The following is a 10,670-nucleotide window of genomic DNA, read 5'->3' on the forward strand; positions in this document are numbered from 1 at the left end:
TTGAGAGCCAAACTGCCACCAAGCACATCGTCGCCACCCGTAGCCTCGCTCCCATGGTCGCCTCCCTCGCTGCCGCGCTGCCGGCTGTCAGCCGCGTGGCCGTCATAGGCGCCGGAGCCGCCGGCCTCGTCGCCGCGCGCGAGCTCCGCCGCGAGGGCCTCCGCGTCGTCGTCTTCGAGCGCGACGCCGCCATCGGGGGCACCTGGGTATACACCCCCGCCACCGAGTCCGACCCCTTGGGCCTCGACCCCGGCCGCGACATCGTCCTGAGCAGCCTCTACGAATCGCTCCGCACCAACCTCCCCCGCGAGTGCATGGGCTTCCTCGACTTCCCCTTCTCCTCCCGCCGCGTCCCCGATGGCGGCGACGCCCGGCGGTTCCCTGGACACCGCGAGGTGCTCCGATACCTCCAGGATTTTGCTAGGGATTTCGACCTCTGCGGGCTAATCCGGTTCCGCAGGGAGGTGGAGAGGGTGGAGAGGGATCATGATGGGAGGTGGCAAGTAGATTCGAGGAGCGTTGACGAAGCGGGTGGCGATGGGGGCGACGAAAGTGAGGTCTTTGATGGCGTGGTTGTTTGCAATGGTCACTTCACCGAGCCGCGTATCGCGGAGATTCCCGGTATTTATTATCCTTATTTACCTATATCTCGGCGTTATAGTCTCAATTCAAAGTTTTGTGGGTTTTTTATTCCTAACATGTATGAATTTTTAATTTTCCTTTGACTTAGAAACTTAATTAATTGAATGGCTAATGGCTTTAAGGAAAAAAAAAATATAGATCTCAACCTAATCATTTAATAATTCTTTTTCCCTACAATACCAATCTTGGATGTTGCTTTACTTCAGTTAGGGTTCTTGGTGCTAATAGGATCAGCGGATAGCTTCATCATATTTTCAGATAATCTTCTTTCTTATATGCGTGTGATCATTGTTCATCTTGTAAACTTGACTTGACAATTAAAAACATTGCATTGCTGCCTATGTGACTTAGATCTCATTGTTGAATTGAATCTCCTAACTATAGAACTTTTATGGGGATGCACTAGATTATAAAAATTGGTAAATTTGGGGAATTCTTGAATGTGTGGCAGACATTGTCTCTTCTCCAAAATCTTTGAACGAATGTGATACTAAATTTAGAAAAAAATTGTATTGCAACTAAGATCAAGTTCAAGGATATATTTTGTTGTCAGCAACTCAGGCAACTCCATATGCAGCATCACACTGATTTTGGTTGCCTAAATGCAACTGTCTTACTCTTTTTTCGTGCTTGCTTCCTTCTCTTGAGAATGCAGACAGATAAACTATTTGATTTCCTATGCATTACAAAGTTTGTGACTGTTAATTAAGAAGACGGAAAAAAAGTGTTGAGAAGGCTTAGATAATCGAAAGAAACATAATGCACCTGAGGCAGAGAAGACAATTGTTCTTCCGCATCGTCTTCTTCTTCGTCGTACTCTTCTTCTCATTGTATTATTTATGGCTGCCACTGACCAAAAGTTCTAATTTAACATCCAAAAGACCCTAAATTCATATCTTATAATTGGAATTTTGGAACAACAACTCAACACCTCATATCAAGAATCAGAAAAGAAACTAGCACGATCTGCTGCATTTCTCTCAGGCATGCAACATGTCCAATTTCACCAGATACATGTATTTTGGTAGCGGCCTAACATTTTGCTAACCATATAAATACTTTAATTAGTATATCCACACTAAAACTTGGTTTACTGTGTTCATTGATTGCTAAAACACTTTATCAGAACTCATCAGCTTTTCTTTTATGTGTATTACTAGAATTTTAAGTATTTAGTTACCTTCCTATATCAAGGCCACACATTAAAATGATGTTCAAGCGACTGTTAATGCTTTGCATGTGTCAGTATGTGTTTCAGAGCTACATGGGCCTGCATATGCCGTCTTCATACTGTTATTATATTAAATATGCATCCTCATGAAGTCACATTTGAATGGTATGAACTGGGTAGTGCTTGATTTGGTTAAATTCAGTTTTGATATTAAATTACTCTGGAAATTGTCATTCTAGTGAGAACACATTTCTTAAAATAAAATTTCCTGGTTCCTTCCGCATCATGAATATATTTGCATAGAGGAACGACAATTTGTAATTTACGTACTGGATTCACGCAGTCCTTATTTTAAGGTTGTTAAAGAAATTAGTTCCAAAGTAAAATTGCCATGACCAAAGTAAATATCTACCTTTTCCTTGCATTGACTTTTTTTCTTTTGTTCTGTAACTTATGTCACATTTGTCTATCCATCCATTTGCAAGGTCCTCTGGTTTTAGGACTCAATGTGTCATGATTTATTTTACTTTCTAAATAAATCTTCCTGATTTTGTGTAGGAAGTTTTTTATGGTGATGTATCTCTTCCAAGAAGATGAGTCAGGATGATTATGATGCTTTGATTGTTTGGATTACAAAAAATGTTGAATTTTATCTTGTTGAACCAAGTAGAAACATGGTTATCTTCTCAAAAAGCTCTTGACTTTCTAATCTTTGAGTAGCGATTGTCTTCTTCCATTACAATTTCTTTTTATTGTTGCAATTTCCTGTTTCCACTGGATGTTGATTGTGCATGTATATGTTTCAGGCATCGATGTGTGGCCTGGGAAGCAATTGCACAGCCACAATTATCGTGTCCCTGAGCCATTTACTGATCAAGTATGCATTTAGTTAATATTTCTTATATGTTTGTTGACCAGAATCTCTTTTTAAAAATGTCACTAATAATTCTTGCAAAGTTCTAGCTGTCAAATTAATTGCTCTGGTCTAATTTAGAGTCTTCTGGTCTTGTACAGGTGGTGTTGATAATTGGGAGTGCTGCTAGTGCTGTTGACATTTCAAGGGATATTGTTAGATATGCTAAAGAAGTTCATATTTCAAATAGATCCCTGCCTGATGAACCTCCTAGAAAGCAGCTTGGCCATGACAACATGTGGCTCCATTCTATGGTAGAAACTCTTTCTTCTTGATGAAATAAGAATAGACCGAGATTTACATCTAAATAAAGTACTAATCAGAAAATTTTGTTACAGATTGCAAGCACCCATAGTGATGGCACTGTGGTATTTCGAGATGGGAGCTCTGTCCAAGTTGATGTCATTATACACTGTACGGGGTATGCATATCAACTGCCATTGTATATTTTGAGCATCATTTTTGTCAATTAGATAATGAATATGAAATATCTTTAACATTTCACAACACTCATCAGACCCTTATAAGTCAATCTTAATCTTATCCACTTCGATGTGGGACTAATCGAGGGTGTTACAATCACCCCTACTCAAGAGCTTGACGTCATCGTCAAGGCCCAACATACCAGATCAAACCCTAACGTGGTACATGTGAAGCATAGCCCAGTGGTGGCTCTACGTCATGACGAGTTCTCTGACTCCATCTATGGGTAGCAGCCTTTCCTACTCGAGCCTCCTCACCATACCTAAATACTAGGTCGGTTCTGATACCAAATGTCACGACCCTGATGGGCTAACTGATCTATCGACTTCATTTGACCCAAACCACTGGCTAAAATGCTTAAGTTGAAGTTGAGAGTAGTACACTCATCAGACCCTTATAAGTCAATCTTAATCTTATCTACTTCCGATGCAGGAATAATTGAGGTGTTACATATATATATAGAAATTCATAATTTGGATTTTTTTGGTTTATATCGTTTTTCAAGAAGTGAGAGATGATCTTTGTTGTTTCTTTGTTTATTGTCATTCTTTCCATCCATAGTTTATGCATGCATGCTGCTGGAATAATTTTGATATTTATCTTTAGAAACTATTTTTATAAAATAACTGTCTTTTTTGTTTGAAAAAATATTAGAGGAAATTCATGCATAAAAAGGATTAAGTCGTGTGCTTGCATTGTTTTGCTCCGAGTTGTTGTTCCAGAAAAGATGATGTTGACAGTTCCAATTACTGTCTTCTTATTTTCAATTTCTGTTCTTCTGAAGTTTTACGTACAAGCTGCAGGGACATGTATGCTAGCTTTGATGTGCAAAATAACCTAGGAGAAACTAAAACTTCCAGTGGTAAATGGAACATCTGAACTGCATATATGGTACAGAACTCATACTCGGAGGGCGGTCTGAAGTAACGAAAATTTGCCTGGTTTTATCTAAATTACATGTTCATAGAAGAACTGACCATGTAACTTGAACTCAATTACGGTATCTTCAAGCAATTCCATGAGGTCTTTGTCAAATGCATTGTGAAAATGTGACATTTCGGCAACAACAATGTTTTTCAGGTACAATTATCATTTTCCATTTCTTAAAACAAATGGTATCATCACCGTCGATGATAACTGTGTCGACCCGCTATATAAGCACGTTTTCCCACCATCACATGCTCCAAGCCTCGCTTTCATTGGAATACCTTGGAAGGTTTATTTCCATAAGTTGTTCTTTTTCCTCAATAACTTCTATTTGAGATGCTATCTTTTTTTAGTGTACTCATCACCGTAAAACCAGGTAGCTCCTTTCCTGATGTTTGAGCTTCAAAGCAAGTGGGTAGCAGGCGTTCTATCAGGGCGACTCGCACTTCCAACCAAAGAGGAAATGTTGGAAGATGTCAAAGCCTGGTACTCGGAACTCGAATCTGCTGGATGGCCCAAGAGATACACTCATAACATGTCAAACAAACAGGTACTTCATTTGTTCACTTACCAAATTTTGCCTTCCGAACGAAAAAAGAATGATATATAAAATGTCATGAGAAGAAACTAATCAACTCTAATCTTATTTTCCTTTATACGAGGAACATGTTGTAAAGTTTTAAAATTCTCATGCCATCTAATAAATCTCATATTCTTTAAGCAGCCTTCATCTAATTTTTGGTCATTCCATGAATTAACATAGGCAGAGTTGTCTGTCATTAACCCCAAATGGTCATGACATCAAGACTTATTATTACTGCTGTTGTTGATTACATTTGAATTAAATGAGAAATTATAGCTACAAGTTGCAATTGACCACAACAATGTGATCTTGTGTGCATAAGAAAAAGGCAGAGCAGGAAAACCCATCACTTCTTATCATGTCTAATGAATGTTTCGATTTGGAATTGGATTCTGCAGTTTGAGTATCATGATTGGCTTGCGAAGCAATGTGAGTTGCCTCCTGTGGTAGAATGGAGGAACCTGATGTATGAAGCAGCGGGGAAGAACAGAGAAGCCCGCCCAGAGAGCTATCGTGATGAATGGGACGACGACCATTTAATTTCACAAGCAGAGGAAGATTTTACAAAGTTCTTATGTCATTCATCTATAAGTTCTATATATTAATTCATGTCACGCAGATTCGACTGCTTATTGTTGTTGGATTACGTTTTAGAGTAAGAAAACTTACGCTCTGAGAAAAAAAGTCTTCTCAAAGCTCTCATGACAGTGTCTTTCATTTCCCAAATGTATTTTAATCAACATTGCGATCCTCTTTATTTAAAGTTTAGCTTTTTTTTGTAATATTCATTTTTTTTAATTATTACTGTGATCGAACGTAGATAAATCCATAATTATTAGAATAAAAATAAAATAAAATATTCAATCATTTATTTCTAATTGCACAAGTGATGAGTCTTAGATTCGAATCTATATGAAACACGATCAAAATAAAACAGGCAATCACTAAGTGTATTTAACCAAAACTAAGGCATTGTCTCAAGATCAAAAAGATCGAGGTATGCTTTCTTGGTTCCAAAGGCCAGCGGATTCTTTCGATAATAGGCAGCAGCCTCTTGCTCTCTACCGTGCAACTGACAAGTTGAGATCGCAGCCCTCGTCAGACCCCCTGACCACCCAAAAACAATTTCACTTGATGTCGGCCGCCTTCGGCAACGACGACGGCGACGATGCGGCGGTGGCAGTCGGCACAGATCTTTCGGTGGCTACCTCCAGCGCTTCTCCTCCTTCTCCCCCGGGTTTTCTGTCGGCGTCGCCCCCGGCGGCGGCAGCATTCCGGCCTCCTCCGACGGGTACGGCTTCTCGTCCGCGATGACCGAGATTCTTCACCCCGACCCTGACCAGATGCAGCGCGAGAAGGGATTCATCCTTCGGGAGTGGCGCCGGCGAGGGACTTTCCTTGTAGATCCGATCATTCGTCGATTCGGTATTGCCCTTCCTCGCGTCATTTTGTTGAGATATCTTGTCTCTTTGATTCATATCTTATATCTCCCTTTCTAATTATTCTTTGAAGGTCAATTGATTTTAGCTTTTTCTGAGCCAATATATTACTTGATCGGTAGTGAGGATCAAAAAGCTCTGGGCTAATTACTAGTTGGCCCCTTGTAGCAGTAGGTCCGACTGGTAAAACTTACATTGGAGTCTTCTCTTGTTAAGCCATTGGTTGGCTTTGAATGGCCCCCGGGTGCAATGGTGAGGCCACCAAAGGCACATGCCCACGACGGGCATGGTGGTGGTGGTCTCCGACACCGGTTGGGTTCCATCAACCGGAGATCTGATCCGTGAGCACTCCACTTAAAGCTTTTTCTGTATTGTTTTACCCCGTAATGTGAGGTGTGATTATATGATCTTTTGGCAACGTGATGATCACAGAGAGAGAGAGAGAGAGAGAGAGGCCTTCACTTCACTGTCAATGGCAATGCCAGCTTGTAGATGCGGATGATACTAGCGTTGTGTTTGTGTTGGAGAAGAGACAGGAGAGAGGAGAGTGAGTGAGTGTGAGAGAGAGAGGTCTTTAGTTCACTGTCAATGCCAGCTCGTAGGTATGGATGATGCCAGTATTGAGAGAGAGAAAGAGCGAGAGTCGCTATGGATGATGAAACTAGCGTTGTGTGTTTGTGATGGAAAGGGAACACAGGCTTGCAGCTGGGATTGTGGTTTGTCTTTAGATGAAAGAAGGGGCTTCAAATGATTAGATTTATAAACTTTGGAGAGTTGGAAGCTTTCACTGTAAATTAGCTTAATTTGAGGTGATCTGCAGCATGAGCAGAAGGAAGAAGAACACAAATGGAAGATGAAGAAGAAAACAAGCATGAAATAAGAGATGGGCATGTGGAAGGTGCTGCGCTACCTTGACCTTGGGAGCAAGAGATGGCTCCGAAGGTCCATCGAGGTCATCGATGAGACTACCTACAAGGTGATTTGGGCTAGGAAGGAGGAGCTCTCGTCCTTGAAACAAAGGCAGACGGCAAGGTCCGACCTGTTGACAGTGTTCATGACGCTAAGAGACGAAGATGACATGCTTTGTCTAGGTTTGTACAAACTCCGGGGTCCTGAACTCCGCGGTGGGTCATTCAAAGCCAACCAATGGTTTGACAGGTGAAATGACAGTATTACCTTCACGTAATTGTCAATTCAGCACGTGATGTCACATGCAGAGGATTCCGAGATGGTGTTGTTAAAAATGAAATAAATTGTATCAATTTTGAAACTATGGGGACCCAATGTAACCTTTCAAAGTCCAAGGACCCCAATGCTAAAAGAGGTCAAGTACGGGAAGAAATATATAATTAGCCCAAAAGTTCATTGCAATTTATGAGCCACAATGACAATTTGGTACGCAAACCTATTCCTGGACCTCTCTGGGTTGTTGGAGATAGTGAGCATCATGGTTACCAAATATCCTTGATGGCAGTAGATGGTGGAGTAGTCTTGATAACCCAAGGCAATAGTCCACTCTACCGTTTAGTATCTTGAACAATATCTTCATATTATGTCAGTTGCATATTGAGTTAGCCAATGAACATACATTGTCAGATCCATAGCTTATTGAATAATGAGGGCTTTTACGTTTCATAATTTTATGAGATTAGCATAACTATTTTACAAGGTACTGTAGATTGTAAAATCTGTCCTGGCTCAGTTGATATGTAGGTCCTCATGCTATATGAACATATGATACAGTGTAAGGATACGCATGTTTACATTTGAGGAGAACTTGATTTGCCTCCTAGGCACCGCCAAGGCAACTTCCTACAACATTGGTAGGAATATGAATCATATATAAGGTAGAAGTCTTTCGAGATATAATACTAAAGGATAATGACATAGCTGTTGAGATTCTAGAATGTGGTGAGGAGTATATGATGTATTGATGAAAGAAGTTGCCAAGATGTGCCCTTTTTCCCTTTCTCTTCATTTTTATTTCTTTGATCAACAAGATTTAGGAGTCCACTGTCCATAAATTTTCAGCTAAGAGTCGTGTAGGACCTCGAAAGCATACAATTATGGAGACAAAAACAAAGAACTGAGTTATTTTGGTTTCTATTGTCTGCTGGAAAAGTTTAGAATTTGGAATTGTTTTTTATCGTTGTGTTTGCACTCATTTTCTTTTGGTTAGTATGTGATTCCTCTTTGACTAGTTCTCTGCAATACTGGTGCCAATCAGTCCTGTTTTACAATCAGGAGGCTACCTCTTGCTAAAACCATCCTGAAGTTTTTTTTTTTTTTCTTGAAGAAAATGTGTTTCTTACTATTGTTAGACTTTTTGTAGTTTTAGATCTTTGTTGGCTTGCATAATTTAATAACCTAAAACCTCATCATCCTGTTAATGAGGCTGTCATTACTTTGAAGTTTACCACTAGTTAGATAGATATATTTACTTTCCTTTGACCTTTAGTTTTTAAGTATATAAAAACTGATTAGTGATCTGAATAATACATTTTGTTTGGAATAATCCAGATCTCAATCAGCCTAGGGCTAAAGACACACAAACCATCTAATTCACGTGTAATTGGAAAAAAAACACGTAAAACCCATTTAATCAGGTTGGATTGTACTAAGGATGACATGGCTAACCTGTCCTCATCAACCTACTTGCACTTTGAGCTCGACACCGACAACAATATAAGTAATCTAGTAATGACATGGTTAAGACTTGACATGATATGATAGACTCTAATGCGAAAATGACAGGTTTAACCTGATCGTTATAATCATCTCAACTTGGGTCATTCATGTCAATTCCCTAAACATGGTCCTGACTTAAACCAAAAATCTCATGCTGAGGTTGTGTTGTGTGAAGAGTTGGTACTCCTTATTGTAATCTGTCTTAGTTTTTCCTGTTGGTAAAGCTTGACAATTTTAAATGATTTGTTGCACATGCAGCCAAAATGCCATCCTGCTTGAGGAGGAGAGGAAGGAAAAGGAATGTTGAAATCAAATTATCGCTGAAGCTGAACAGTACAAGCAAGCTTTCTATGAGAAAGGGAAATTGAACTGTGAGACAAACAAGTTGCAAAACAGAGAAAGAGAGAAGGTAATTAATTCTAACCGGCCCTGTCATGTGTTGCATCAAAAACTTATGATACAAAATCTTCCTTTAAGCAATACCACTTTGTTTATTGCTAGCTATACCTCTCCAACCGGGAGAAGTTCCACACAGATGCCGATAAACAATACTGGAAAGCAATTGCTAAGCTTATAACCAATGAGATAGCCAACATCGAGAAGAGAGGGAAGAAAGAGGAGCAGAAGCCTTCACAGACCAAAGCCTGGAAAGCCCACTGATCTCTCAACAATGCGCCAGATTTTGGTAAAGCTGAAGCATACTCCCACACCACCTTCCTCTTCACCAGCCAAAGATGTTGCTGCAGCCGAGAGATCTCTGTGCCAGAAGGGCAAGCAGTCAAACCAGAGGTAGCTGCAACTGCTTGATCCTCACATGCAACTATTCGATATTTATGTCGAATGATTTCCTGCCATACCAGTGAGTTCTGCACTCCATCGGTTGTCCTACCTTTTGCTAAACCGGTTCATCGGGAATCAGGTTTGGCATACATTGCTCATCAGATATGTTGATAAACTTTCAACTGTCTGGCTTTTCTGTCTCAGGTTCTTATCAAGTTGGACGTGCTGCTATTGCAATAGAGTTTTGTGATGTTTTTTTACCCAATTGCAATGCAATTTGTGGTCTGTAATATCTAATTAGACCATGTATACTGGCTGCTGTTAGCAAAAGAGTTGAACATTTCAGTCCTAGTACTCATTTTGCGAGTAAAAAGGCTAAACTGTATCCGAGTTAAAGCGAGGGAGACCTGTAACCCTTTCCAAGATTAGATATAGCTATGTATCATGTTGCCAAACGATGTTTCTTTCGACTGAAGAAGACAGATGTGAGAAGATAGGCATCAATCACAAAGTGACATGTGGATCAATTATTGTTATAATTATTTAATAAAGTTTTTTTTCTTACCCCATTATTATATTTCTTATCTCTTCTTTTCTTCCACCCTTTAAACATGGGCGAGACTCTTATTGAGCATATTTTGGTATTGATATATATATATATATATATATATATATATATATATATAATTTAAAAATGCTAATAGATAATGGTGCAATATTTTCCAATTATAATATTTTTGAATGAATTTATATTTTTTACTATTGGATCAAAATATTATGATCTTGATTTAAAAAAAATACTATAATTGATATGATGAAAAAAATACATTATAACTCAATTTAATAATACTATAATTATTTGAGTAAGAAACAATTACTTTCTGGATAAATTTTTTAAAACAACTAATAGCATTGAGATTCTCGTAGAGCACTCTTATTTTATAATTTTATTATGAAGTTTTTTTTTTTTCTAAGAGATAATTTTATCCATTGCATTGGCCCCAATCACCTCCATGCCTATCATCCCTACTATGTCATCCTCGT

The 10,670-nt window shown here is 39.3% G+C and overlaps 1 protein-coding gene and 1 long non-coding RNA gene across 3 annotated transcripts; both read left to right on the forward strand.

The window, feature by feature from the left end:
- LOC103974839 (flavin-containing monooxygenase FMO GS-OX-like 4) lies at positions 1-5,501 on the forward strand. The gene is made up of 7 exons (XM_009389732.3): positions 1-621; positions 2,620-2,690; positions 2,828-2,980; positions 3,065-3,147; positions 4,290-4,425; positions 4,513-4,686; positions 5,118-5,501. The coding sequence occupies exons 1-7, from the start codon at positions 54-56 to the stop codon at positions 5,322-5,324; spliced, it is 1,392 nt and encodes a 463-aa protein (XP_009388007.2). The 5' UTR covers positions 1-53; the 3' UTR covers positions 5,325-5,501.
- A 183-nt stretch (positions 5,502-5,684) lies between these two features.
- LOC103976193 (uncharacterized) lies at positions 5,685-10,157 on the forward strand. 2 transcript variants are annotated; one of them, XR_001976785.2, is made up of 4 exons: positions 5,685-6,144; positions 9,105-9,255; positions 9,348-9,705; positions 9,831-10,157. It is a non-coding gene; the product is annotated as an uncharacterized LOC103976193 (long non-coding RNA). The 2 variants fall into 2 exon arrangements; XR_001976784.2 differs by having other exon boundaries at positions 5,686-6,144; positions 9,348-10,157.
- Positions 10,158-10,670: the final 513 nt, after the last annotated feature.

Source organism: Musa acuminata, chromosome BXJ3-2 (assembly GCF_036884655.1).
Source record: "Musa acuminata AAA Group cultivar baxijiao chromosome BXJ3-2, Cavendish_Baxijiao_AAA, whole genome shotgun sequence".
Lineage (NCBI taxonomy): Eukaryota > Viridiplantae > Streptophyta > Magnoliopsida > Zingiberales > Musaceae > Musa > Musa acuminata.

Excerpts from the sequence above, each read along its gene's own strand:
- LOC103974839 (XM_009389732.3), top strand. The coding sequence starts at position 54 with ATGGTCGCCTCCCTCGCTGCCGCGCTGCCGGCTGTCAGCCGCGTGGCC. Across the intron at positions 2,691-2,827 it reads CTGAGCCATTTACTGATCAA|GTGGTGTTGATAATTGGGAG; the intron begins GTATGCATTTAG and ends GGTCTTGTACAG. Across the intron at positions 4,687-5,117 it reads ATAACATGTCAAACAAACAG|TTTGAGTATCATGATTGGCT; the intron begins GTACTTCATTTG and ends TGGATTCTGCAG.